The 26763-nt window shown below is 37.8% G+C and overlaps 7 protein-coding genes, 1 long non-coding RNA gene and 1 pseudogene across 8 annotated transcripts; 3 read left to right on the top strand and 6 right to left on the bottom strand.

Moving 5' to 3' along the window:
• Positions 1 to 486: 486 nt before the first annotated feature.
• Positions 487 to 1785, bottom strand: LOC103834467 (FCS-Like Zinc finger 8). Its single transcript, XM_009110537.3, has 3 exons — positions 1724 to 1785; positions 916 to 1640; positions 487 to 790 (listed from the first exon to the last, which is right to left on the bottom strand). The coding sequence occupies exons 2-3, from the start codon at positions 1632 to 1634 to the stop codon at positions 721 to 723; spliced, it is 789 nt and encodes a 262-aa protein (XP_009108785.1). The 5' UTR covers positions 1635 to 1640; positions 1724 to 1785; the 3' UTR covers positions 487 to 720.
• On the top strand, positions 1463 to 2128 carry LOC117131844. The gene is made up of 2 exons (XR_004455242.1): positions 1463 to 1679; positions 1736 to 2128. It is a non-coding gene; the product is annotated as an uncharacterized LOC117131844 (long non-coding RNA).
• Positions 2129 to 10129: 8001 nt separating this feature from the next.
• LOC103834450 lies at positions 10130 to 11053 on the bottom strand (annotated as a pseudogene).
• Positions 11054 to 12269: 1216 nt separating this feature from the next.
• Positions 12270 to 13190, bottom strand: LOC103834439 (non-specific lipid-transfer protein-like protein At2g13820). The gene is made up of 3 exons (XM_009110510.3): positions 12815 to 13190; positions 12685 to 12732; positions 12270 to 12597 (listed from the first exon to the last, which is right to left on the bottom strand). The coding sequence occupies exons 1-3, from the start codon at positions 13134 to 13136 to the stop codon at positions 12458 to 12460; spliced, it is 510 nt and encodes a 169-aa protein (XP_009108758.1). The 5' UTR covers positions 13137 to 13190; the 3' UTR covers positions 12270 to 12457.
• Positions 13191 to 13862: 672 nt separating this feature from the next.
• On the top strand, positions 13863 to 14857 carry LOC103834428 (non-specific lipid-transfer protein-like protein At2g13820). The gene is made up of 3 exons (XM_009110499.2): positions 13863 to 14256; positions 14358 to 14384; positions 14476 to 14857. The coding sequence occupies exons 1-3, from the start codon at positions 13920 to 13922 to the stop codon at positions 14730 to 14732; spliced, it is 621 nt and encodes a 206-aa protein (XP_009108747.1). The 5' UTR covers positions 13863 to 13919; the 3' UTR covers positions 14733 to 14857.
• LOC103836334 (proteasome subunit beta type-2-A) lies at positions 14829 to 15475 on the bottom strand. The gene has a single exon (XM_009112582.3). It carries the CDS (start codon positions 15246 to 15248, stop codon positions 14940 to 14942), a length of 309 nt encoding a protein of 102 aa, XP_009110830.2. The 5' UTR covers positions 15249 to 15475; the 3' UTR covers positions 14829 to 14939.
• A 308-nt stretch (positions 15476 to 15783) lies between these two features.
• On the top strand, positions 15784 to 16308 carry LOC103836323 (RING-H2 finger protein ATL16-like). The gene has a single exon (XM_009112571.1). It carries the CDS (start codon positions 15784 to 15786, stop codon positions 16306 to 16308), a length of 525 nt encoding a protein of 174 aa, XP_009110819.1.
• Positions 16309 to 17637: 1329 nt separating this feature from the next.
• LOC103834417 (vicilin-like seed storage protein At3g22640) lies at positions 17638 to 19660 on the bottom strand. The gene is made up of 6 exons (XM_009110489.2): positions 19242 to 19660; positions 18953 to 19128; positions 18776 to 18856; positions 18333 to 18650; positions 17930 to 18248; positions 17638 to 17838 (listed from the first exon to the last, which is right to left on the bottom strand). Exons 1-6 carry the CDS (start codon positions 19615 to 19617, stop codon positions 17648 to 17650), a joined length of 1461 nt encoding a protein of 486 aa, XP_009108737.1. The 5' UTR covers positions 19618 to 19660; the 3' UTR covers positions 17638 to 17647.
• On the bottom strand, positions 18514 to 22377 carry LOC103834407 (probable rRNA-processing protein EBP2 homolog). The gene is made up of 5 exons (XM_033284665.1): positions 22219 to 22377; positions 19242 to 21957; positions 18953 to 19128; positions 18776 to 18856; positions 18514 to 18650 (listed from the first exon to the last, which is right to left on the bottom strand). Exon 2 carries the CDS (start codon positions 21955 to 21957, stop codon positions 21067 to 21069), a length of 891 nt encoding a protein of 296 aa, XP_033140556.1. The 5' UTR covers positions 22219 to 22377; the 3' UTR covers positions 18514 to 18650; positions 18776 to 18856; positions 18953 to 19128; positions 19242 to 21066.
• Positions 22378 to 26763: the final 4386 nt, after the last annotated feature.

Here is a 26763-nt window from a genome sequence, read left to right as displayed (position 1 = left end):
TTATATTTTTATGTTTAATTTTGGTATTTTTATGATTATATGATTTTTTATGTAAAATTATTAAATAATCATTTATTGAAATCATATTTCTTTTCATGTTATTGTATTATTTTTAAATATGTAAGTATAAAATAAAAAATTCAAAAATCAAAAGACTATCATATAAATAAAAAAGTTCAACTCCAAAATGAAGTAATGGTTAGAATTACTTCTTTTATGGAGTAATCTCAAAATAGAATGGAATTGGAATATATTTTATTCTGAAATGATGTTTGGAATAGAAAAGAATAGAAAATGATGTCGGACTGGATGTGGCCTCATGACCGCACAATAACAAAATGCTGATCTTGAGCCTAAGAAGATTAACATAGGGTTTGAAACATGAAATGGGTTTTTTCCTAAGGAAATATGTTTACATTACATCTCTGTCATGAACATCGCCTACTGAACTGCTGCATTAGTTTATTGTGCTCTCTACTATTATTACATGTTTAAAAGTAACGATTAAAGTAAAAGATATATATGACTATGCATCATGTAGACGCATAATACATAATACACATATATTGACTGATAGATACAGATACCAACTCTGCCCGGAGCAAACAAGAAAAGCAATTAAACAAAATTTATATCTAAACATAATTATTTTCTTAACACTACAATTTCTTATTTATTTTAGTCATTATCATGACATCTTTTTAATGTCAGTAAGCTTATTTAATTGTCAGTTTCTTCCGACATCATCTCCAAAGACCTGCATTCGCTGCTACAGAAGGCTCTATCTCCCCTGCAAAATTAAGTCACCACAAATTTGTTAATTACCTTTGTAAAATTCAAATACAAAAATATTATATAGTTTAAATTCATTTTTATGTAATACTATGAAAGAAGTGTAAAAAATATGAGTTTTACCTGTACATGAAAATGTCATCACGAGGTCCAAGATTCTTCTTACAGTTACAGCAGCTGCTGAGAAAGCTGTCGGGTGGTATACAATCCGAATCGTTAACCGGGTCGGAGCTTCGAAAGAAAACGACGCCGGGTTGACTCTCAACGATACAGTTATCGAATATATGGATCGTTTTCGGGTTAGGCCCGTGACACGTCACGCACGTGTAGTCCTCCGATAGTTCCATCTCGCTGGTCGAGAAGTAGCCCGTGAAGATTCGGGTCGACCCGATACCCGCTTTCTTTGTCTCTTCCGGCGGAGGAGAAACCGGAGAATTTTTCGTTTTGGTCCCGAAATCCGACGAGGATCGTGGAGAGTCCGGGACCCGGATCCTGAGTTGTGACCCGAATAGAACTGTTCCGGATCTTGGTCGGGAGAATAATTCGGGTACCGGGTTTTCATCTTGGACAATGGCGAGTCCGATTCTTGTGGGTTCGAGCTTGAGTCGGGTCTCGGGTTCGTGGGTTTTCGGGTTATCGGATACAAAAGGGTTTTTCAAAGCAGAGAAAGGTTTGGTGTCGAGGATTGAGGTTGGGCTCGCGACGGCGTCGTTTTCAGTGAAGCTTTTGAAGCTGGTGAAAGCTGTGAAGAGGCGTGGAAACGTTTTGGGCGTGGGTTTGCTCTGTTTCTGGTTCGTATCCGCCATTAATGCTTGCTTGCTTCTCGATCTCTTCTTTAGCATAATTCACTGCTCAAGAAGAAAAAAATCAAAACTTTGAACTGAGTTGTCTTAGTAATTTGCAAAAAGAGAATATTTTCATGAAAACTAACCTCAACGATCAGAAAAGTTTCAGAGAAAATAAAGGTGATGCAGTTCTGTTGCCTCCATGATGCTGAGAAAAAAATGAAGTGTACAGTGAAGAGAAAAGTAGAGTACAAGAGAAAACAAAATGAAAGTAACTGAAAAGATGAGAGCTTTGTTATTTGAAGGAAAACAAAAAAAAAGGATTTTTTCACTCCCGACTTTCTCGCATGTAAACGTGAAACGTTCAGCTAGAGTTTGGAGGAAGAAGAAGCAAACAAAAACAGGAAAATATAATAAAAATAAATAAAAAGAGAGAAAATGATCCGTTTGCTTTTGCTTTTTTTAATGTTTGTGACTTTAGTGGGTTATAGTTTCGATGGCCTGAGGGAAAAGAAGAGAACAAAACAGCCCCACTGATTCTCTCCCGTATCTAAAAACCCTCAAAACTCGCCATGAAGTTGCATACCAGAAACAGAGCACTAAGACACGCACACACACCACTTACTAACGCCTGTATGAGTTATATATACACTCTTTATGCATCTATCAGTATTTATTTTGTATAGCTAAGTCTGTGTAGCATGTATAATGTATATATAAGCTAAGTATATAGAGAGGGAGGTACAATGGAAATCAGTGGGTGAGGAAATTAAGATGAAAACCACTCAAAGCTTTTAACTTCATGCAGTTTCCGAAATTCGCACCATTAATTTTATTAATTTATTACATTGTATTATTTTGTCTGCCATTATTTATGAATCTATTTTCTGCTTTTTGTTGTGCCAAGGTACCACTCACGTCGTTTTCTACTGGCCCTTTCGTCTTTCATTATTTCCTTTGGATTTTTTTCTTTTAGTTTTCTTTTCATAATCTTTTCTGCTTATTGGTGGAAAAGAGAACTGTATCAATTAAATAAAAAAGAAGAAGTTGGCAATTCTCGTTTTGCACTTCATTACTTGCATATTTCATTTACTTGTTTAATTAAAAACATGCTTGTAACCTAGCATCATTTGTCCAAAACGTTAGTTGTATAACTTAAGAATATGACATATGGTTTTGTTTCACCGGCCGCTACATTACGATGTGTTTAGGTTCCATTGGTACAAAACCTTAGTTGTATAACTTAAGAATATGTATGGGGTTTTAGTAAAATCAAACAAAATCGAAACCAGGAAAGGAGTAACTATATCAATGAAACAAGCAAGTGGTTTTCTCAACGGGAGACAAATCGAGATGATGTTTCATCTTGTAAATCAAAATCTTTGATGCAAATTTTCCTTTCGTGTAATGATTTTTGGTACCTTTTAGGTGATGATTATGATGGTGATATACTGATATTGTTAGCATGGGAATGTGGATGGACTTGGTCACTCAGCATCGGAATGGAATGAGATACGATCATACGTACGAATATATTTCACAATCTTAAGTGATCTCTTTTGCTTTCCTAGCTGGCTAGCCTCTTTGCAAGGTGGACATTTGTACACACTGATAAATAATTTATAGTTTTATCACATACTTGCTAGTTGCTATGACACGGAAACGTTTTGACATTATTCCTTTGTCGAACTTTACATGAAGTTCATGGACATATTAGTATATCAATTTCAAGAAACATACCTTTTTTAAATCACAGATCCTTAAGCGATTATGATTTCATGATTGGTAAAAATATTAAGAGAGAGTGTAGTTAGGTTTAAAAAAAACCATGTCAGAAGTGTCTACAGTCTACAATATCAATACTTCCATTAATTAGAAACATTGCCGCATATGCATGTTTATATTATCTTTTCGGATTGATTACTGTTGCTAGTATACATGTCGTGTTCTCCATTATATAACCTGATATAACAAAATTAATAAAATAACTGAATTGCCAATCAAAAACAGGGACAAGAAATCATGAATGGATTTAAGCATTGTTTTTGTTTTTGCAAAAACATGATAATCATCAATTTGACTTTAATAGTGTAAATTCACAATAGAGAAGTGAGAACTAATGAAGCCTCATGAGTCGTGTCATGACTTGTGAACACAATTAGCGCTGGGAATTTGGTTCTTTGCCCGCGGGACCCGGCCCATTTGACCCGCTGCGGGGCAGGTGCGGGCATAAACAAATTTGGGTTTTTAAAGTTGCGGGTCAGGCGGATCGGGTTAGAAAACAGCGGGGCGGGCGCGGGTTCTAATAATTTTGGTAGCGGGTTAGCGGGCACCCGCATATGCTAAGAAATATGTTGTTTTGGTTTAAAAGTTGTGTCGTTTTTGCGCTGTAGGTTGTTAGTGTGTGTTGTGTTTTAGTTATAGGTTGTAACTGTGTGTTGTTTTCAATTTTTTGGGCAATAAAATTAAATCTGAAAGCCCTAATTGACTTCAGTCTCAATTCTCTACCGAACCCTAATCGAATCTCACTCTCTGCAGATCGTCAATTCTCATTCCGAGTCTCGACTTCTCAGTTCTCAGCCTATCTCTGTGTCTCTAGACTCGACTCTCTGTTGATGTCTCTCTCTCGGTCAAGGACAAGGTATATGTCTATCTCTGTCGATCTCTCAACTATATGTATATGTCTCTGTCTCTCACGATATCTATCTCTCTCGACTCTTTGTCTCTCTCGACTCTCTGTCTCTGTCTCTCTCGACTCACTGTTTTTGTCTCTCTCGACTCACTGTTTTTGTCTCTCTCCCTCTCGACACTGTCTCTGTCTCTTATATCTCTGTGTCTCTCGATCTCTGTCTTCTTTACACTCTGTTTCTCTTGTTGTTGAGTTTTCGTAGTCTTCCTGTTGTATTTGTGTTCTGAACAGGTACTAAAATTTATTCAGACCAACAAGATGGAGCTGATGGTGGAATAGCCACAGCATAGTGTTGGGAGTGAGGGGTCGAGCTTTCCACATAAAATTTTAGAGGATTCAAGTCAGACAAAAACTGTCTTCTCCCACGAACAATATGACAATGGTAATTTTACTTGATTCATAGTTTAGTATTTTTATTGTACAGAAACGGAGACTTCATTCATGAAATATTTTGCTGGTTTTGGACAGAAACAGAGGTTGCTGAATCAATAAGTGTATATTTTCCCTGTGTTTTTGACGTTTGCATAGACGTGTAAGTGATCAATTATTAGTCATTTGCCTTCATTCCATTTATTTGCTGATCATATACTGAACTATTTTATCATTTAGGCAACTGATCAACTTGAGGTCGTGGCAAGAACAAGAAGGAAGACCTCTACGTAATTTGTTTTTAAGTTTGATTTCAGTTTGGACAAGAACTTATTTTTCTGTGTTGTTTGTTATTCTTTAGAACTTAAGATTATTGCGTGGTGTTTATTGAAACTTAAATTCATATATGTTGTTTAAACTTAAGACTTCTATTATGTTTATCAGTCATTTTTTGTGATTTTGACAAAAAAAAATTTTTTTTATTTGGTCGGGTTACCTGCTTGACCCGCTTAATTAATGCGGGGCGGGTGCGGATATCTTGTACAACTCTCAGCGGGTCATGCGGGTAATTTTTTTTTTTGAAAATTTGACTCATACCCGCTGCGGGCCGGGTCGGGCGGGGCGGATCCGACCCGCTTCCCAGGACTAAACACAATTCATCATATATATCATCGTGACCGTCCGTGAGATCAGAATCTAATCTTTCTGTTGTTGTCAGGACAGGGTCCACTCTTTTAAGAATTATAGATAGGTCCCAGCAAATAACCCTCCGAAAGCACCAAGAGAGGTTCTTCCACGTGGACTAACCGGGGACCACATAAGCTAACATCAGCATTCACTGCTTCTCTGTCGCATCATCTATCTTTTACGCAGAAAGTAAAAATAAATTTTAATAAGAGAGGAGTGAAATCATAATATTTGTGGAAGATGAGCGAGCACACAAGGCGAATACGTTTGGACTTCCTCGTTCATTAACTCTCTCAATACTATTTCAGCCGAGAAGTGGTTTTGTTGGGTTCCTTGGCCAGGATTTATTCAAATCGTGTTTATCATTTTCTCTTTGAAAAATGCGTTTGTAACAAAATTAAGTCGTGATGTGTGCGTGTCCATCAACAATTTAATATCGATGTGATGATGTCTCACGATACTTCAATATCGGTGTTTAGAATTGATGACAAGCACAAATCAAGAAGAGTGACTAGCTGTTTTGTTCAATTTCAGATATTGCTGGGATGTTATTATTATTTTTTGGAATGAATTTTAAATTTATTCAAATAAAAAAAAACTTTTTTACGGAGTTTCCACTGCTACTTTTTCTACAAACTTAATCCAAAAAAGAAACTACATGTTTCTCCAACAATAGAAACGGCATGCATCAACTTCTTCCAAACCATATCTCTATAGTCTTGTCATGCTTCCCCCCTGCTTTCTTTCTAAGTAATGCGACTATTTCTCACAATTCTGTCCACTCTCTTGATCAAACAAGCAGCTGGTTGCGATTGCTCTCCTATTCTTCTTTTATTTCTTTCTTGCCATAATGCATAAATCACCACTTGTAAACAGTATCTCATCAAGAAATTTATACCTCTCCCTTTGCCTCCAATCGCTACCACTTGAATCAATCTACTCCAATGAAGATATCTTCCCAGACTTGCTAGATTCATCACAGTTCCTCTCCAAACTTCTGCAGAATAAGGGTATTCAAAAAAAAGATGATTCCTCATTTCTAAATCCAGATTGCATAGCCAACAAGTGGAGATAGCTTGCGGATTCCATCGAAGTATCATGTCCCCCGTTGTTAGTCTATTATGAGCAGTTAACCAAGTGATAAAGGAGAATTTTGGCGTTGCCTCTGTAAACCAAACCCCTTTAGACCATGAGACCACCAGAGACCTGCTTTGGATGAGATTCCAAGTTTGAGATGTGATAAGCTCGTTTTTGAACTCCCCATTGTCTCTCTTCCAGAGACATACATCTTCCAACTGATTAAGCCTTCCATTCTTCAGACAAATAATCTCCTGACCTATCAGACGAAGCGCATGAACTCTGTGACCTCTAGCTCGATAAAGTTGTATTGCTTTCTCCACCATAGCAGTTTTTGGAATGCCCAAATCCATACTTCTTCTGTCACCTGTTAACTCAATCAATTGGCCAAGAGGCGGCCATTTCTCATACCAAAAAGACGTAGAAGCTCCACTATTTATCTCCTTTCTCGTTAGTTGGATAGCCAAAGACCTCAATTTTAAAAGTTTTCTCCACATCCAAGAGCCTAGTGTACTCTCCTCCCTAACACTCCAAAAAGATCCTTGTCTGATAAGATACCTCCAAACCCATTTAACCCACAAAGAATGTCTCGCCGTAAGAATGCGCCATATTAACTTTAAACAGGAAACTTTATTTACTTCCGTTAAGTTCTTTAGGCCAAGGCCTCTTTCTTCTTTCGGTTTACATACATCCACCCATGCAACCTTAGCTTTCTGCGTTGATAATATCGGCCTTGACCAGATAAATGCCGCACATATACTATTAATTTCCTGAATGCACTGATTTGGCGGACGATAGGCTGACATCCAGAAATTTGTAATGCTGTAGATAACATACCCTATCAACTGAAGTATGCCAACAAAGGTAAGATGCCTCGCCGTCGAAGAGGATATTCTACTTCTGACTCTAGCAATGAGAGGACTATAATCCTGAGTATTCATCCTCTTTGTTAGGAGGGGAAGACCCAAATATCTAACCGGAAGAGTCCCATTATCAAAGGGGATTTAATCAAGAATAGCTTCACTTTCCTCATCCTTAACTCCTGCCAGATAGAGAGATGATTTCTCCATACTTATATTGAGCCCCGACATCACCTCAAACTCCTTAAAGACAGCTAGGATACCCTCAATAGAGTCCTTTCTACCATCCGAGAATACCATAACATCATCTGCGAAGCAAATATGAGTTAACCTTAACTCTTTACAATAAGGGTGATAGCCAATTCTCCTTTCTGCTGCAACTCTATCAAGAAGACGAGAAAGGACTTGCATACTTAAGCCAAACAAATAGGAAGATAAAGAGCACCCTTGGCGCAGCCCTCTTGTACTATTGACATATCCGGCTAATTCACCATTTACCTGAATAGAGAACGAGTCCAACTCTATACATCTTTTAATCCAAAGAACAAAATTCTCAGGGAAATTCAAAGCAGCTAGCACCGAAAGTAAGAAAGACCACTGGATATAGTCAAATGCCTTCGAGATATCAATCTTAACCGCGCATCTCTCCGACACCGTGTCTTTATGGTAGCTCTTTACCAATTCAGACGCTAAGAGTACATTCTCCATGAGAAGCGTATCTTTAACAAACGCCGATTGGTTTAAGGATATGAATAGAGGAAGAATGTTCTTCATACGATTAGCCAGAAGTTTTGATATCACCTTGTAAATCACGTTGCAACACGAAATTGACCGGTAGTCCTTCATATAGATTGCATCAGTCTTCTTCGGGATTAAAGCCAAGATGGTTGAATTAAATCCTTTAGGTAAGAAACCTTTATCAAAAAAAAAGATTTCACCGCAGTAACAAAATCTCCACCCGTTATTTCCCAAGAAGCCTTAAAGAATTCACTTGTAAATCCATCTGGCCCTGGCGATTTATTTCTAGCCATGGAAAATAATACTTTCCTTACTTCCTCTGCAGTGACTTCCTTCATAAGCATGCTTCTATCCTCCTCAGAACACTCAAATGTGAGTAGAGACTTCAAATCATCCGCCTGTGCTCCTCTATACTCAGAAGGACAGTGAGTTAGAAAGTTGTAAAAATGATTCAACGCTTCATCTTTTGTATCCTCTTGAGTTTCCGCGATTGAACCATCACTCCGCTTTATCTCTCTTATCGAGTTTCTGATGTCCCTGACAGTAGCTGCTCTATGGAAGCTTTTGTTGTTTCCATCACCAACATCCAACCAATGAATCTTTGCTTTCTGGCTTATAACCTTCTCCTCAATAGTAGATAGAAGAACCCATCTTCCATACGCCACTGATTCAACTTCAATATTACTCTGATAAGGGTTCTCCAGCGTCTTATTTTGAGCTTCACAAAGATTTTTGTATGCTTCCTTCGTTTTCTTCACTATCTCCCCCACTTTCTCCTTATTCAGATGCTTTAGTAGCGGCTTCAATGCTTTTAATTTCTTCAAAAATCTAAATAGAGCGGAGGTAGACCAAAACCCCTCAACTACACGAAGAAATTCTGGCATGTCTACCAGGGCATTAACAAACTTAAACGGTTTTCTCGGCTTCATTATTTCAGACTTTATAACCACTCTACACCTCTGATGATCTGAACAACCTCCCGCCTCAAATACACAATATGACTGAGGAAACTCCCGAACCCAGACCTCATTAACTAGTGTACGATCCAACTTCTTGCAGATTCTACCATTATCTCTCTTATTACTCCAGGTGAACCGCGGACCCTGATAAGACATATCAATGAGAGAACAGTACTGAACTGTATCTTGAAAGTCTCTCATGCCCGAATGATCATGGTCAGAATCAAAACTCGAATGCTCCACTCCCGATAAAATCTCATTAAAATCTCCATAAACTATCCAAAGTGATTTCTTTAAGATAGGAAAGTCTTGATGATCCCTAAAGTCTCTCCACAGCTCCTTTCTTTCTTCCACCAAGTTAAACCCATAAACAAAAGAACAGTAGATCTCCACCTTCATACCATCCAACTATTGTTATGAAACTGAGAAAGTCATAAAAAGATTTAAATAAAAAACAATTGGCGACCAATCTATAAAGACTTGTTCCATTTCCAATTAAAACCTTGAATCATATAATCCCTACATGATGCTAATAATATGCATAGCAGCTGATCACTTAGTACAAACCTCAAGTCAGAGATACTAGCAAACGAATATGTAAAAAACAATTCGAGTTTATGCAAAGTTTTTTGTTTTGTTTGATCAACAAGTTTATGCAAAGTTTAAAGATGATTTACTAGATAGTAGATGGAAAGTGTTCTGATAATATGTATATACGAAAGTGGTTGAATATGAAGTTGACACATTTAAGAATTGATAAGACAAGAAATGTAGTATTACATTTATCATTTTGACGACACTATGCATGGCTTCTGTTCAAGTCGCATGCGTGATCTCTGATACTTCTCAAAGATTTTTCACACTCTTTTTTTCCGTATTCTCCTAAATATTTATATACATATCGACTGACCACGATGACGTCTTGTTTTAATCCATAACACCCATCTATAATATAAGCCAAACACTTTCTATTCTGTAATAGATTATATATCTTCGTATATTAGTTTCTTCAGTACAATGAACTAAAGAGAAGAGTCACCATAGATCATAATTCATATGGCACGACTTAAAACAACTTATGACATGATAAGGACATACAGACAGACGGGACCATCACTCGTTGCCTTAAATATCTTTTTCTTTATTTTTTGTAAAAAAGCTTTCAAATTTAAAATAAAGGAACATACATTGTATAGTTTTTCAACCATAAAATTTGAGAAAATATGATGAGACATGTCTCATAATCAACCAAGCATTAGGTTACAAAAGATTAGACTTATGATACATAAGCTTAGTGAAACAAGAAAAGAATGAAATTACTAAGAAGATGGATGGTAGTATCTGCGGCCTCGGCGACCCCTTCCTCTTACTGTTTTCCAATCCATATCATGAAATTTTTGAAGTGGTTTTATTAGCCTTCCATCTCGTGACATGGTGGGTTTGCCGTAGCATCACTCATAAACTTGTTCCATCATCTTTTTCTTTGCAAACTTAAAATATCATTTCAACTAAAACAAGATCTTATGCTCAAGTTAATTCCCATTATTTCCCTTTAATTATTATATTACTTATCATACTTAACAAAACTATACAAAAACATATCTCTAACGACTCCTTTGCAAAAACCATACTTTTTAAGCAAACCCTCCTTTTCAGACCAACTTTCTCCAAAACCTTCTGAGATGCTATATTCTCCATCACCGCTTGTATCCTCACCACCGCCCGAAAAATCTCGAAAGATTGGTCCACTGCCATCCCGCTGCAGTGGCTATCCCCCGCCCCCAAAACTCTTTGGAGACTGCCTATTCGAGGTTAGCCCGGCAACTACCATCTCCGGAATCAGGCCTGATGGAGACACAACCGATTGGATGACCGTCGTCAAGCAAAGAGATGGAACGGCGCCATGGGTGTGATATATATAGCCTTTTGGACGATATGTTGTTGGGCTTCTTCTATAGATTTAACGGAGTCCTAACGGAGGTAACGTGTGACGTCATCGTCACCGGCCCATTTAAGAACGTCTTCGGCGTCTGAGAGAATAAACGACCGAAGGAATATTTTCGGTGATTCCATGGTTATATGGTTATGTAACTTGTATTGTCAGTTAATAACGGTTTAATTTGTTTTTAAAAAATCTAACTATACGACGATATAAATAAACAAGAGATGATTCTAATAGGCCATAAATGCCCATTAATTATTTGGGCCTATTTTCTGTTCAAACTTATTATAAGATCTCTAAAACATTTTCAAAGATTATTTTACTTTTTAATAATTCTATAATAGAATTGGTATTTACTCTAATGATACTTTATTTTAAGGTTGGACAAAAAATCCGGAACTGAATAACCGAACCGAATCCGATCTGAAAAAATAGTATCGAATCCGAACCGAAATTTATTAAATATCCGAATGGGTTCCAAATTTTGGTATTTAGAAAACTGAAACCGAACTTGACCAAACCGAACTATTTCGGATACCAGAATATATCCGAAATAGATTTATTTCCCTATATATATATTAATTTTCTTTTAGATTTAATGTATATTAAAAATAATCAAAATATATAAGATATTTTTAACTTGTCCAAAATACTTGAAAATATATACAAATAGTCAAAAGTACGTGTATAAAAAAGCTAAAGTATACTTTAAAACACCAAAAATACTTAAAATATATATTGATTTTTAATCCAAATATTCAAACTAAACCAATTTATATGTTGATTTCAGGTATTTTGACATATGCAATTCAAATATATATATATGATATATTATTTTGTTTATAGATTTTAAGAAATTTAAAGTATACAATGAATTTATTTTTTTTTAAAAAAATTAAATGGGTTATCCGAACCTGCAAAGATTCGGATCAAACCCGAATCTAAATTTAGAAATACCCGAATAAAGTTGAAATCTTTAAACCTGAAAATTCAGAACCCGAATAGACCGGAACCGAATCCCAAATGGATATCCGAACGCCCATCCCTACTCTATTTTGAATAAAATACAGAATAATAAATAAAAATAAATAAAATATTTTATTTACAGAGTAAACTTACTTTTTATTTTATTATAAAGTAAAAAATAGAATATGGTTAGAGTTCTTTTATTCGAACTATATTTTAAAGCCAGAAATAGAATATGGTTGAGTTGGGGATGCTATAATTCATACGAAAGTTGAAACAAATTCTTCGTTCATTTGGGATACTTTTTAGTTACTTTTACCATCTACTATCTCTGGCTCTTGAGTTTTGAACCCAAAACATTTGGATTACATCTCGAGAGTTAATGTTCTGTTTTTCAAATTTGTGTTTTGGAAAATAATGCTTATTATTAAAGGTAAAGAGATCGAACATGGTACCCTTAAGTAGGAATTCATAGAGGATAGAATACATTACACATCTCAACGAAATGTGAATAAATAGGGAAATAAAAAATGCAATCTGAGTGGGGCATAAAAGCTTCATCGGTTTCAGGAGAAAACATGGATGAGAAGAAATCAGTATTTCAAGAAGATTGCGATGTAGGAAGCCACGGAAAGGAAGGTAAGAAGACGATATGAGATCTCGATAGAGCTTCCATCTGAAAATGATCCATCTCCTTCTCCTACTGGCACAGTTTTTGATCCATTTCCTGGTCCTATTCCCAAAATGAGTGCATTAGATAACATAGTATATACGGAGAATGGTGTGTCTTCATTGCATGTTTTTTTTTAATTTCATTTACCTGAAGAGTTTGGTGAATCTGTAGGAGAGTCAGCAGTAGAACCACCACCTAAAAAAATGTTATAATACTTCATAAGATTCAAAAGTTTTGGGGGTTTGGAACAATCTTGATTTTCTTGAAATTTTCGTACCGTTGCTACAGCCGCTGACAGGAGGAGTTTGAACATTACAAGCCCGAGGCAAGGCAAGAGCCTGTGTTTGGTTAACGTTGATCCCAAGCTGAGAGCCTCCACCGTTGAGGGCTTGACACAAACAGTCAGGAGAAGACCTGACTACATTACCTAGCTGACTACAGCATTGCTGAGAAGGAGAAGTAGTGTTTCCGGTTATGTAGTTGAGACAGGGAGACATGCTGATCAACGCGGTTGTGCAACTGGACTGAGCAGAGACTCTTGTAGAAGACATCACAGCCATAAAAACTGTAAGCAACACTAGAACTCTTCCCATTTTCATGTTTCCTCGTGTTTGGAGAGAATATAATCCTTTTTGAGTTTTGTTTTGTTGTGTTTGTTATATTTGATTTATGGATTCTTTGGGGGATTACATGAAGGATATAAATAAGTTCTGAAGAAGTTAAAAATGATAAAATGTGGCTTTAATATTGGTGACCAACTTTTTCCCCTACTTTTCTAACAGTTTATTTTGCTCTGTTCGGACACGAAGTGTGTTGTGTTGTGAACAGAACTCATTCAGTTTGTGTTGGGATCGGTCGCCTTTGTGACGGTGGTCTTTGGCTGGGTTGTTGAACTACTTCTTGATTGAGGTTTTAAGAGTTCTGATTATTACAATAAACAATATAGAGGTTTTCTTTAGATTGACCCATTTGTTTGACTTGACTAACACGTGTCGATAAATCTGAGTTGAGACGTAGGATCATTTTGTCATAACTCAACAATAAATTAATGGGCATAAGTTAAAATGGAATCTCTTGATTAGTTACAAAAACAGAACCATCCATGGATTAGTGGTTCATCTAACACAATCAAACACCAATTAAGTAATTAGATAGCTATTTACCACAATTCTCTATGCACGTGTACGCACCTCATTGGCAAGTCACTACCACAAACGACCCTAGTAACGAAAAAAAGAACACAATTAGTTATAGTAGTTGACCTATACACACTTGCCTCGTTCCCTCCACTTTTGTCTACCTATAAAACCACAATTGCTTACTACTTCATAGCAACACTCCTTCAAACACAAGAACAACAAACAAGCTTTAATTGATCTACAATGTCCAAGATCTCAGGAATAACGATTGTGTTAGTGGCCTTAATCGCGGTGCTAGCTTTTCCGGTTCGCAGCCAGCAACCGCCGCTTAGCCAATGTACTCCGTCTATGATGACGACCGTAGGTCCTTGTATGAGCATTTTAACCAACAGCAGTACTAATGGAACTTCACCTTCGTCTGATTGTTGTAACTCATTGAAGTCTTTAACTACCGGAGGAATGGGATGTCTCTGTCTTATTGTCACCGGAAGCGTTCCTTTTAATATTCCGATTAACCGTACAACCGCCGTCTCTCTTCCACGTGCTTGTAACATGCCTAGAGTCCCTCTTCAATGCAAAGGCATATACAATTATTCATCTCTATAACATTACATTTTCATGTACCTGATTAAATCAATTTTCTAATATTTTATTTCTGATTTTCTTATATTCTTGTAACAGCCAATATTGCTCCAGCTGCTGCTCCTGGTAAAAACAATTATTTACATCATCATCTCGATTAAATCTCATGATTAGTTTGCTTGGAAGATTAACAGATTAGAGCTTTTGTTTGGGACAGGACCTGCTAGTACATTTGGACCAGCGATGTCTCCAGGTCCAGCAACAACTCCGCTTGTTCCAGAGCCCACTCCGGCAGCTCAGACGCCACAGTCCGTTACAACCAGACCTTTTACACCAACCGCGGACGGTGCTGCTCCTACGGCTGACAACGGAGGAAGCACCAGTCGGCCTTCTCTCACTCCTTCATCCGCCTATGCTCTCTCACCATCTCTTCTCTTCTTCGGCATCAGCCTCGTAGCTCTTAAGTTCTACTGATTCCGTTGTTCATTTGCTTCCCTTTTTGTATTCCGCATGTGATTTGATTTATGCTTGGTGTATATTTGTTTCGAGACATTGTCATTATACTGTCTGAAGAAATACATCATTTGCTTGATCTTCAATGTTGATTCTTGAACTAAATAAAAAGACAAACAATAGTCTCCCAATAAACAATAAATGTTACACAGCATAAATCAAACTAAGTTAGACAGCAGCAGTTGTGACGTCCTGAACGGACTGACGCCAAGCGTAGTCACGAGCTCCGTCTTTGTCAACAATCTTGATAACAAAGTTTGGAGGCGCAACGACCAGTCTTGATCGGATCTCAAGTATGCATTTGTCGACCAGTTCGATGGCTTCTTCAGCAGACATGTCGCTGCGGTAGTGCCTGTCCATGGTGGAGAGGGAGAAGTAGGAGCCGTAACCGAAAGCTCCCTTGTCAACTTTGTGAAGGGTTGCAATGTAGTCGATGTAGTAAAGGGATGCGCCACTCTCGTTGTCGTAGCCAGCCATCAGGATATTCACGGAATACGGATTCTGATCAAAGACAGCAAACCCAAAACAAAAACAAGGACATATCTTAGATTTTTCGCCATCAATAAGAGCAGAGCAGAGAGAGAGAGAGAGGAAAACGGATTTTGATCAAAGCACAACAAGGAGCACGCCTAACCGAACCGATCTTTCTGGTTTTCGGTTATCTTCGGTTATGGTTCTAAACCAATTCCCAAGTCCCCCCCACCCCCCCCCCCCCCCCCCCCCCCCTTCCCCTTTCGGATTTTGAATTTAAAGTCAAATTAGTTTATGTTCCATCCTTCAATTCTGTACATGAAATTAAAATTTATTTACGCTTGAGGAATGTCAATATGTATAGAATGATCTAACTTACACAAATCACTCAAATCTGTTATTCTAATTGCTTCTCTGAAATATTTTATTCCCGTTTCTGTCAATTATCGTTTACTATAAATGTAAACATCCTCTGAAATAAAAATATTCATTCATTATTCTCCCTCCCTCACTCCACCAAAGCTTTATTGTTTGTATAGTTATGGACTTTCAGATTGTAGCCGCCGGTGTGATAGGATTCTTGGCAGCAGCTTTCTCACTTGCAACCTGTTACGTTGTCGTTGACAAATGTTGGCGCAGAAACGACATTCATGACGGAGTCTCCTCATCTGGAGGGTTAAGCAACGACTATGATGATGCCCATTTCATGTTTTACTCACCAGAGTTCAGAACCAGCGAAGAAGGAGAAGAAGAAGAGAACATCTCTCAACAATGCTCTGCCTGTTTGAATGAGTTTCACGTAAATGAGACTGTGAGGGTTATACCACACTGTTTTCATTTGTTTCATGTAGATTGCGTCGACCCAAAAAATGTCAGTTGCCCTCTGTGCCAAACTAGGTTTTCTTGTGACTCAAGTGTTCCTGCGGATGAGATTACTGCTCCCAGCAATTCCCCAGTGAATGTGTTGCACACCGTCGTGATCAGAGGCGAGGATGAGTATGAGGTCATTGAGATAGGTATATGGAACGGTAGCACCAGTAGTGATGGAGAAGTTTCTTTATTTTGAACCCTAATTGGCCGCTTGCCTTCTTTGTCTTTTTTTTTTTCCTTGTTTCATTCTATAATTTTTTTTTTTCTTATTGTATTAGTCTTAATAATATTTTGAGATGGCTTTTTATTAGTCAAACGAGTTAATGAGTTCTATTATACGTAGGAACTACTGGACTTGTAAGTTTGAGAAACTCAAAAATCGATCATTTTTCCTATGAAAGAACATTGACATATTTAGTGTTTTTTCTTTAAATTTCTTAACAAAGATCTTGCGTACGTCAGACTGGAGATCTTTTTAGCCATCTTTTTTGAACATGTACAATAATAAAATTTTAATTTTAAATTATATTTTAAAATATTGTTTTTGTTAATGTTTTAGAATTTTTTATCTTCTTACCAATATTTTAATATATATTTGATTTAATTAAAAATAAAATTACGATGATATTTTAAATTATATTTAAGAATAATATATATATATATATATATTTGAAGTTATTCGCTTAGATAAACTTTTATCTATTTATTTTGGTTAAAATATATTAAATTCACTTATATAAAATTAAGAAGAAAAAAAATTGATGTAAAAATTGTATAATTATGTAAACTAAATTAAATGAAGAATTTATAAAAAAAAATTATAATTATCAAAAAAATTAAAGTAAACAGTATTTATAATATTTGTAAATATTAAAAACAAACAAATGGTATTTTCTGAAGTGAAGATGAAAATTAATCGAAACCGAACCATAACTTCGGTTAACAAAACTGAACTGGTAACCAGATCTTGATCCAAAATTTAACAACAAAACCAAAACTTCATTTCAGTCTGGTAACAAAATTAAGAAACTGAATTAGCCGAAATCGAACCATAAACGGTAACCGACCTGGTTAACCCGCATGCCTACTTGTGTTGTTGATCTTTTTACTAATCGGGTAAATTCAATACGTTCAATTAGCCGTCAGAGGATATTATAGTCATATCACAAGAAAAGGAACCTCCATATAAAATGGGCAGTCACTGTAGGCCCGTCACCTCTTTTGGCCAACCTCTTCATTTTATCTTTTGCTTGGTAGCGCATAATTTAGTCTCTCAAGTCATATATTTTACCAAGTAACATTTTCAGATTATTGGTTTTCATAAAATAAATTCTCAATCTGGAGTTCTTATAGAAAAGATCCACCCAACCAACAATCAACACAGATACGGAGGTTTTATTTATTTATAAAACAGAGGAAATCCGTTACAAACATGTACGTACAACTCTAGAAACTCTGTAAGACAGAAGTTACAGAACGCCACCGTATTTTATTACACCGTCAGACATGCACTTGACCTTTTTTTTTTTGCATTCTCAAAAACCGGCTAGGTTGAAGATTGATTGAAAGGATGGCTTGGGTTTCTCTGGAAACTGATGGCTAGGAGTCGTAGGTGCAAAGTGGGAATAGTTTTGGCTCGTGAACAACTTCTCCGCCAATTTGCTTCCGAGACCAAAGCTCAGCCTCGTCGCCACCGTGTTGATATTGCTCAGCATATTATCTTGCCCTATAAACCCAAACAAACAGTTGTCTTACAGAGTGAGACACACTACGAATTGTAGGAATAAAAATATCAATTAAAAATTATATTTCTTGACCTGCAAGGAACGTTCTTGTGCTGTTGGACGCATGAATACCAAACCCTACCGCGACAAAATTTTCATCCTGTGAGAGTATAGCGAATGGATGACCTGCCGGAAGGATAAAAACTTCGCCTTTACACACGCGTGAGACAATCTTGTGTACTTGTCCACTCATTTCCTCTTCCACTTCCTCTTCTTGTCCTGGTCCAAACCAGGGCTGTTGTTGCTCTGCTTGGAATGTGTAAGGACTAGCCATCTCGTAGCGGGCGCAACCATTCTCAACAAACGTTACAAAGGTTGTTTCTGAATTATATTGAGGAAGGAACAATGACCCCTGCATATTTACACGACCCAATTAGATTAGTGACTGATCCATCAAAACGTGGGATCTATATATGAAAATTATTGAGTGCAAAACCTGTGTCATGTTAACCCAACCGACAGCGATGTCAAGGTCTTGGAGTTGACTAAACCTTTTGGGATGTGCCTCGTGGTAACGGCCAAATTTGTTGGAGTAGATTGCATCTTGTGCAAGGAGATTGAAAGGGCTCCCGAACGTGCTCCTGTCCTTGTCTTTGTGCTTATCCTTTTTGTCTTTGTGTTTGTTTGAAGGAGAAGTAGCGTGTTCGTGTTCGGTAAGTTCCTTGATCTGTTCTGGGGAAACTCTACGTATAATCCCTTGTCCCACTTGTTGTTGTGGTCCCCTAATCAATCTTCCTAGCAATTCTTCCGGTATCTATAGATTCCATAATACAAAACTTGTAATCATATATCTCATCTCGTGAAATTCACAAAACTTCCCTAGACTCATATATATGTTACATAACATATTAAAAGATGGAAGGAAGTTAAGAAGCGTACGTTGAAACTGGCCGTGAGTACATCTTTACTAAACCCAGTGAAATATGATTGGTGAAAGCCGGAATGAGCAGGGAAGAAAACCTGAAAAAAATATCGACGTTAACGAATAACATATTAAAATTAATTAAGTGCCAAAAAAAGAAGATAATTAAGATGTAACAATATTAAATAAAGGACCTGGAAGTGTCCAGGAACGTTGGCAGGGACGGCGATCTTGGCGAGACGGAGAGGAACGGTGCCGTTGGTGTTCGCGAAAAAGTGTGTGACGCTGGATGGGACTCTCACCACATCACCTTTCGTTATCTGAAAGGATTCATTTGCCGTATCCGTCACAAAACCAATCACTCCCTTCCCTAATATCATTTTAATCAAATTAAGTTATTTTTAGTGTAACGTTAGTACTACTAGAAGTGTATGTACCAAGAAAAAATAGAAGTGTTTCAAGATTGAAAAGAATGGATATAACCTTGTACGACTAGAAACACGTAATCGGCATCTAAATGGTGAGGAACAAGGAAAGTGTTAGGTTCCATCTCCTGGAACAAGAAGCGGTAGTTTTCTATTCCACGGAAGAGAGTCGATGAGCGTTTAGTGAACTTCGGTAACATTTTCACAAAACCATCCTTTGACTGAAAGAAATTCTTGAAACTCCACTGCCCGAAGTGGTAAGGATTCTTTGTCGCCTCTTCATCCCATCCCTCGCCGGAGCCCCCACCGGGACCTTCTTGTCCCTCTTGTCGTGGTGGTTCGAACTCTTGGACCTCCACACGGAAGGCCAAGCAGTGGAAAACAGCAAAGGATATGAGAAGGAAAAGTGTTATGGTTAATTTGTTGATCGCCATTTTTTTGTTGTTGATGTATTTCTTCTTGAAAGAAAAGGATGGATGGTTTTGGTTTATATAGGAAAGAGAGATTGACATGCATGGTGACGAGTGTTCCTATGCACCAAAACTACGAATGGGCACACTCAAACGTTTATCCAAACACTAAAAATATGGGTGAAAACATAAAACTAGAAGTTTGTGAGAGAGATAAAATGGATTTTATTAGCATATACAAATTTTATAGAATTGGTTTGGATGGTGCGTAACATGTATGTTTTAACCATTTAAGATGACAATCAAATTTAATTCACAGTTTGCTTCTAATAGTTATGTGTTCATCAAGTTTTTTTTGTGTCATAAAAATGTGTTTACAAGTTAATGTTACAATTTGATTTTTAAGAAAAATACAAACATTAGAAGATATGGATAACACTTGGGTGGAACGTGGTACGGGAGATAAGTACCACAACCACAAGGATTCTCTATGATGTTACTACGTGTCTTGTCACCAGGTTTTGTTGCACTTCGACTAGCATGACTAAGACACTCGCATTTTATTTTATTTTATCTTTTAGTGTGTGCGTCATGCTTCTATGATCAGAAGTCATAACGTATGTTCAATAACAATTTAATTCTGTTAGTTATCAGTTAAAGGTATATATTAGTAGTATAACGTATTTTCAAATTCCCTAAGAGAACTATTTACATACAGTTCCACCTCATAATTGCATGTAAAATCCTTTTCCAATATAAATCTCAAATCAAACGCCACAAAAAGGGGGGAAACTTGTCAGTAATTTATTGCAAAAACTAGTGATAATGTTTAAAGGTGTTCATTTAAGAAAAGTTTTAAAGTTCTTGTTGCATTTTTCTTTAGGTTTGAATATTATTTAGAAACCTTATGGTGATAAACTTCCCAAGATTCATACAAATGGTAGAGGAAGAGGGAGTCACATTTGCAGATATGTGCTTACTTTTTAGTTTTGAGGTGGTGTTTAATAATTATGAAAAAAAACTTAAACAGAGAAGACAGACACTAAAAGAAAGAACTTTAATCTTCCAAATTCTCCTCCAAATCATGTGTTTCAGTCTCCCATAATTGGACTACAGTGCATAGGACATTACCAAGCAAACCATGTTTGGTGAAAGAGAACAAAACAGAATTTATCATGCCCAATGAACGAGAGAAGGATTTTTTTAAGAGATGGCTGGAGTAAACTTTTAATCCATGGTACTAGAACCTTTTAAAATCACTTGTGGAGTACTTACAAAGTCTTATTATTGTTGGATGATAAATTTAAAAGATTGATTCAAAGAAGAAACATCTTGTTATCTTTGAAACAAATGGACCTTTGTTAATAGCTCAAAGTAGTACAACATTGCAACAAAAGATATTGGTCCTAAAAACCCGTCTTACAAAGATGACAAAATAGTTTATTATGGGTTTATAGATGAACAAACCTTGTTCTATCTCTTCTGTCTCTTGTTTCCACCAGCTTTGCCTCCACGAAACCCTCCTTTGAAATCATTAGTCGTCTCCGCAGTATTCTGCTTACTCAACCCTTTCCTACCACCATGACCAAACTTGGAGTCCCTAAACTCCCTCTTCTTATTGTTCATCCTCGAAGTAGCCTTCCCTTTCCCTCCTGACCTATCCCCAGGAGACACACCAGGCCTCTTCTTACCACCACCTCCTCTCTGGAAACTCTTCCCATTCCCAAACTCAAGATCAAGCTCCCCCGCCCCACCTTTCTCACTAAACCCACTCTGCTGCCTCTGTTTCCTCCACTTCTTAACAGACTCAATCTCATCCTTCTTCTGCTTGGCCCTCTCCTTCATCTTCTGAGACTGCACTTCTTTAGCCATCTTCTTGTTATCCCTAGCTTTCCTCCTCTCTTCCGCCTCCTCCATCTGTTTCTTCTCGTACAGAAGCTTAGACTTCACCTTCTCCATGTGCGTGTCTGACTTCACCATCTCCGCGTAGTAATCAGCCGGCCTTAGAAAGGGTAGTCCCATCTCCTGGAGCTTCTCAAAGGCCTGCCTCGTTCCTTCGAGGGCTTGAGTGTAGAAAGCCATCTCTCTAGCGAGGTCGTCGTTCACGTCGACGGCTTGTCCTTGCTCGATCTCGACGGTGAGCTTGTGAGTCCAGTCAACGTCTTCTGGCCAGCTAATGTCTTGAAGCTTATCAAGAAGCCCATCTCTGTTGTATACAGCTGTCTTTGTCGGCTCGGATAACTTTTCAGTGATGTCGTTGTCATCTGAATCTGAAAGAGATTCAGCTTCGGAGTCAGATGCAGCTCCGTCTTCATCAATCATGTTCATCTCATCATCTTCCACAAAATCATCTTCGAATGACATCTGCTCCAAAATTAATCATTACAGGAACAACAGCAAAAACCAATTAAATTAGAGTTTCTGAAACTAGGGTTTCAAAGTCATCGAAGAAAAGACTCCGTAACCTTTGAATATCACACAAACTAAGGAAGAAAGATTGTAGCTTTACTCTTAACCTAGGAGGTAAGGTCTATTACAGTAGAACGTCGTCAAGTTTGAGATTTTAGGAAGAGGCTATACTCCTAGATTGACATAAACCATTCAAGTAAGTGAAAAAGCACTTACGGTTTAACAAGGACGCCGCACGAAGAAAGTTGAAGAACTTCTCGCTTGAGAAGGGGTTTTAGAGAGATTGAACGACGGCGCTAAGTAGAAGAAGAAGAAACAAAGGGTTTAATTTAACCCTTTTCTGCTTTATTCTAAAAACAAAATATTTTATTTAATAATTACTTGAAATACAGAACAAAATATTTGCTAGAAACACCTCTGACTATCGAAATTTCATTTTAAAGGCTAAACTATATATATTTTTATGCCAGAAACGATTCTTTGATTTCATTTCATTTTCAATAAAATGTAAACATTTTAAACAGAGTATATATGAGAAACAAAACTTTTGAGCCGTACTCTAAATCCTAGGAAACAGGTGAAGGACTTTGTGGCTTGGTCATCATCACTTTGGACTGAACCAAACTCTGAATCTTGAGTTTTGCTTCTCCCATTCCATTCTTCTCCACCAACATTTTGCAAGTGCTATCTGTAGGAACCATTCCTTTCCTCAAAGAACACGCAAGCTACTTCCACTTTCTCGCTCATACACAACCCTCTAATGACAAGTAGTCGCCACCAGGGCCGGCTTAGATAGGGGACGAGCGGAGCGATTGTCATGGGCGCCAATCTGTTGTCTTCCTATTTCTTAATACATAAAGATCCGATTTTAAAAAAAAATACATATATTGTTGGAATAAGCTTGAAGAAAGCTTAAGAAGCAAGTTTCCTAATCCTATTGAGTTTGTGATTATCTAAAGGATTAGGAAATATTCTAAATAATATATACCTAATGAGTTTAGGAGTTTTAGTTTAATATATAAGGAGATGCAAGGGTGTTGCATAACTAAAGAGTTTATGAGTTTGAGAGCTTGAGGTTTTGAGATAGTTTCCTCAAGAGATTAATAAGAAGAGTTCTTATTTGGGAGTTCATACAATCTTATATTCGAGACTTGATTTCTAGATTTGGTATCAGAGCGAAACAGAGATCATGAGTGAAATCATACCAGCGATTGGTAAGATAAAAGAAGGCGGTGGCTCTTCTTCTATTAAGTGCCCGATGCTTACCTCAACTAATTATACAGTATGGGCTATGAGGATGAAGACTACCCTGCGAGTACACAAAGCCTGGGAGGCAATAGAGACCGACACAGCAAGTGATGATAAAAACGACTTAGCTTTAGCTTTGTTGTTTCAGTCAATACCCGAGTCGCTAATTCTCCAAGTAGGGGAGCTTGAAAAAGCTAAACAAGTATGGGATGCCATCAAAGCAAGATATGTAGGAGCTGAGCGAGTAAGAGAAGCGAGATTACAGACGTTGATGAATGAATTCGACAGATTAAAGATGAAGGAAACCGAGAGCATTGATGACTTCGGAGGAAAATTATCAGAACTTGCGGCTAAATCGTCTGCGCTAGGAGTTATCATAGAAGAGACAAAACTTGTGAAGAAGTTTCTCTCAAGTTTACCCCGAAAGAAATACATACATATAGTTGCTTCACTTGAGCAAGTCTTGGATCTAAATACAGTCAACTTTGAAGACATTATTGGTCGTCTAAAGGCATACGAGGAGAGGATCTTTGATGATGAAGATGGTGACGATGATCAAACGAAGTTGATGTCTGCGACTAACGACGGACAACATAGTCAGGTCAATCGCTCGTCGCAGGATCAATCAAACCGTGGTTCGCAAGAAAACAACTATTATGGTGATTCCTTCCGAGGACGAGGCAGAGGAGGACGTTCCTTCTACAGAGGACGAGGACGTGGTCGTTACAATGGAGGTAGAGGATACAATGGAGGAGGATATAACGGAGGAAGAGGCTATGCTGAACGAGACGCGTCTAAAATAACATGTTTTAGGTGTGATAAGATCGGTCACTTTGTAGCTCAATGTCCAGATCTCCTTCTAAAGCTGCAGGAAGCGCAAGAAACTGACAACACTGACACACACGAGGCTGATGAGCTAATGATGCACGAGGTAGTGTTTTTGAATGAAAAGAATGTTCTACCCGAACACTATGGAGAAAAATCAGAAAACATATGGTATCTTGATAATGGGGCAAGCAATCACATGACTGGAGATCGAAGATACTTCTCATATGTTGATAATACTATTACCGGCAAGGTAAGGTTTGGGGACGACTCGAGAATAGATATTAAAGGCAAGGGAACAATATCGTTTACTGATATGAATGGAGAAGCAAGAAAGATGACGGACGTCTACTTTATTCCAGATTTAAAAAGTAATATCATAAGCTTGGGTCAAGCTACAGAAGCTGGTTGTGATATAAGACTAAAAGGAGAAGAGCTAACAATGCATGATCATCATGGGAAGTTGCTTGTGAAAGCAAAGCGATCATCAAACAGATTATATAAGGTTCACATGGGAATAAGGAGCAATGCACGCCTGAACCTATCATCAACAACGGAATCAAAACGTTGGCATGCACGGTTAGGACACATAAACTTTGAGTCGCTGAAAGGAATGATACAAAAGAAGCTTGTACTTGGCATCCCAAGTATAAATATTGAGAAAGAAGTATGTGGATCATGTTTACTTGGCAAGCAAGCAAGGCATTCGTTCCCTAAATCTACTACTTACCGAGCAACCGACGTACTGGAACTACTTCACGGAGACTTGTGCGGACCCATAACACCGAGAACACCCAATGAAAATCGATACATCTTCGTAGTCATTGATGACAATACCAGATACATGTGGACTATGCTCTTAAAGACAAAAGATGAAGCATTCACAAGGTTTCAGAAGTTCAAAGCGGTAGTAGAAAGAGAGACAAGAAAGAAGATAGGAACGTTCAGAACAGACCGAGGAGGAGAGTTCGTGTCTAGAGAATTCAATTCTTATTGCGAGAGTTGTGGCATCAAGAGGCATCTAACAGCCCCATACACACCACAACAGAACGGGGTTGTGGAGCGGAGAAACAGAACGATGATGGAGATGGCAAGAAGTATTTTAAAACACATGCACATGCCAAACTATCTTTGGGGTGAAGCCATAAGACACTCAACATATCTTCTCAACCGAGTGGCTACAAGAGCATTGAATGAAAAGACGCCATATGAAGGACTACGGGGTAAGAAACCAAGTATTGAACACTTAAGAGTATTCGGATGCATAGCCTATGCAAAAGTCGACGCAAAACTTCTAAAGAAACTAGATGATCGAGCACGTATGCTTGTAAACCTAGGGACAGAACCAGGATCTAAAGCATACAGATTGCTTGATCCACAAACCCGAAAGATAGTAGTCAGCAGAGATGTCGTCTTCGATGAGACCAGAGGTTGGAATTGGAGTATAGATGACACAGAAGATCAAAACAACAACAGCTTTGAAGTGATACTTGGAGAGTATGGGAATCATGGGATCGATGGTCATCTTAATGACGATATACTACGACTGAAGCAAGACATCAATGACGTAACCATCGCACAACCATTCATAGATACGGATCACGATGATCAAGACGAAGAAGAAGAAACACAGATACTGAGAAGGTCAGAGAGACAACATACGAGACCAAAATACCTTGATGATTATGTATTGCTCGCAGAAGAGCTCGGAGAAGAGGTACTTATGTTTCTTAACAATGAGCCACGCAACTTTGGTGAGGCCAAGGACTCAAAAGAATGGAGACGAGCGTGTGAAGAAGAGATAAGCTCCATTGAGAAGAATAAAACGTGGGTTTTAGTAGACTTACCATTCGGAGCAAAGGCAATTGGTCTTAAGTGGGTTTTTAAAATCAAAAGAAACTCAGACGGAAGCATTAACAAGTACAAATCAAGGCTGGTAGCGAAGGGATATGTACAACGACATGGAATCGATTTTGACGAAGTCTTTGCCCCAGTAGCACGTCTCGAGACAATAAGACTACTCGTGAATCTAGCAGCAGCAAACGGATGGGAGGTCCATCACCTAGACGTCAAAACAGCATTCTTGCACGGGGAATTGAAAGAAACTGTTTATGTTAGCCAACCTGAAGGATATGAGAAACAAGGAGAAGAAGGAAAGGTATATAAACTCAACAAAGCGTTATATGGTTTGAGACAAGCACCACGGGCTTGGAACAACAAACTGAATCAGATCTTATGCGAGCTAAAGTTCGAAAAATGTTCTAAGGAACCCTCGGTCTATCATAAGACAGTAAACGGTGAGCTACTAGTTGTTGCAGTCTATGTCGATGACTTGTTCGTGACTGGCACAAAGACTGAAGTCATTAGAGAATTCAAAGAAAACATGGCTACAAAGTTCGACATGAGCGATCTTGGTAAACTCACCTATTACCTTGGTATAGAAGTATGTCAGCATGAGAAAGGAATCACCTTGGTACAGAGAAGTTATGCGTCTAAGATACTAGAGGAAGATAGAATGGAGAAGTGTAATTCCGTCTGTACACCAATGGAACAAGGATTGAAGTTATCTAAGGCAGAGCACGAAAAAGAGATTGATCCAACGAGATTCAGAAAGAACATAGGGTGTTTGCGTTATCTCCTTCATACCCGACCAGATCTTTCTTACAGTGTAGGAGTTTTGTCACGTTA

The sequence above is a fragment of the Brassica rapa genome, chromosome A01 (assembly GCF_000309985.2).
Source record: "Brassica rapa cultivar Chiifu-401-42 chromosome A01, CAAS_Brap_v3.01, whole genome shotgun sequence".
Taxonomy (NCBI): domain Eukaryota; kingdom Viridiplantae; phylum Streptophyta; class Magnoliopsida; order Brassicales; family Brassicaceae; genus Brassica; species Brassica rapa.
Note: the sequence above shows the minus strand (reverse complement) of the source record. Positions and strands in the feature narration are given on the sequence as shown.

Excerpts from the sequence above, each read along its gene's own strand:
- LOC103834439 (XM_009110510.3), bottom strand. The coding sequence starts at position 13,136 with ATGAAAATGGGAAGAGTTCTAGTGTTGCTTACAGTTTTTATGGCTGTG. Across the intron at positions 12,733-12,814 it reads TGTCAGCGGCTGTAGCAACG|GTGGTGGTTCTACTGCTGAC; the intron begins GTACGAAAATTT and ends ACATTTTTTTAG. Across the intron at positions 12,598-12,684 it reads AGATTCACCAAACTCTTCAG|GACCAGGAAATGGATCAAAA; the intron begins GTAAATGAAATT and ends TTTTGGGAATAG.
- LOC103834428 (XM_009110499.2), top strand. The coding sequence starts at position 13,920 with ATGTCCAAGATCTCAGGAATAACGATTGTGTTAGTGGCCTTAATCGCG. Across the intron at positions 14,257-14,357 it reads AGTCCCTCTTCAATGCAAAG|CCAATATTGCTCCAGCTGCT; the intron begins GCATATACAATT and ends TTCTTGTAACAG. Across the intron at positions 14,385-14,475 it reads TGCTCCAGCTGCTGCTCCTG|GACCTGCTAGTACATTTGGA; the intron begins GTAAAAACAATT and ends TGTTTGGGACAG.
- LOC103836323 (XM_009112571.1), top strand. The coding sequence starts at position 15,784 with ATGGACTTTCAGATTGTAGCCGCCGGTGTGATAGGATTCTTGGCAGCA.
- LOC103834417 (XM_009110489.2), bottom strand. The coding sequence starts at position 19,617 with ATGGCGATCAACAAATTAACCATAACACTTTTCCTTCTCATATCCTTT. Across the intron at positions 19,129-19,241 it reads CGTGTTTCTAGTCGTACAAG|GGAAGGGAGTGATTGGTTTT; the intron begins GTTATATCCATT and ends AAATGATATTAG. Across the intron at positions 18,857-18,952 it reads ACGTTCCTGGACACTTCCAG|GTTTTCTTCCCTGCTCATTC; the intron begins GTCCTTTATTTA and ends TATTTTTTTCAG.
- LOC103834407 (XM_033284665.1), bottom strand. The coding sequence starts at position 21,957 with ATGTCATTCGAAGATGATTTTGTGGAAGATGATGAGATGAACATGATT.
- LOC103834467 (XM_009110537.3), bottom strand. The coding sequence starts at position 1,634 with ATGCTAAAGAAGAGATCGAGAAGCAAGCAAGCATTAATGGCGGATACG. Across the intron at positions 791-915 it reads GATGACATTTTCATGTACAG|GGGAGATAGAGCCTTCTGTA; the intron begins GTAAAACTCATA and ends TTAATTTTGCAG.
- LOC103836334 (XM_009112582.3), bottom strand. The coding sequence starts at position 15,248 with ATGGCTGGCTACGACAACGAGAGTGGCGCATCCCTTTACTACATCGAC.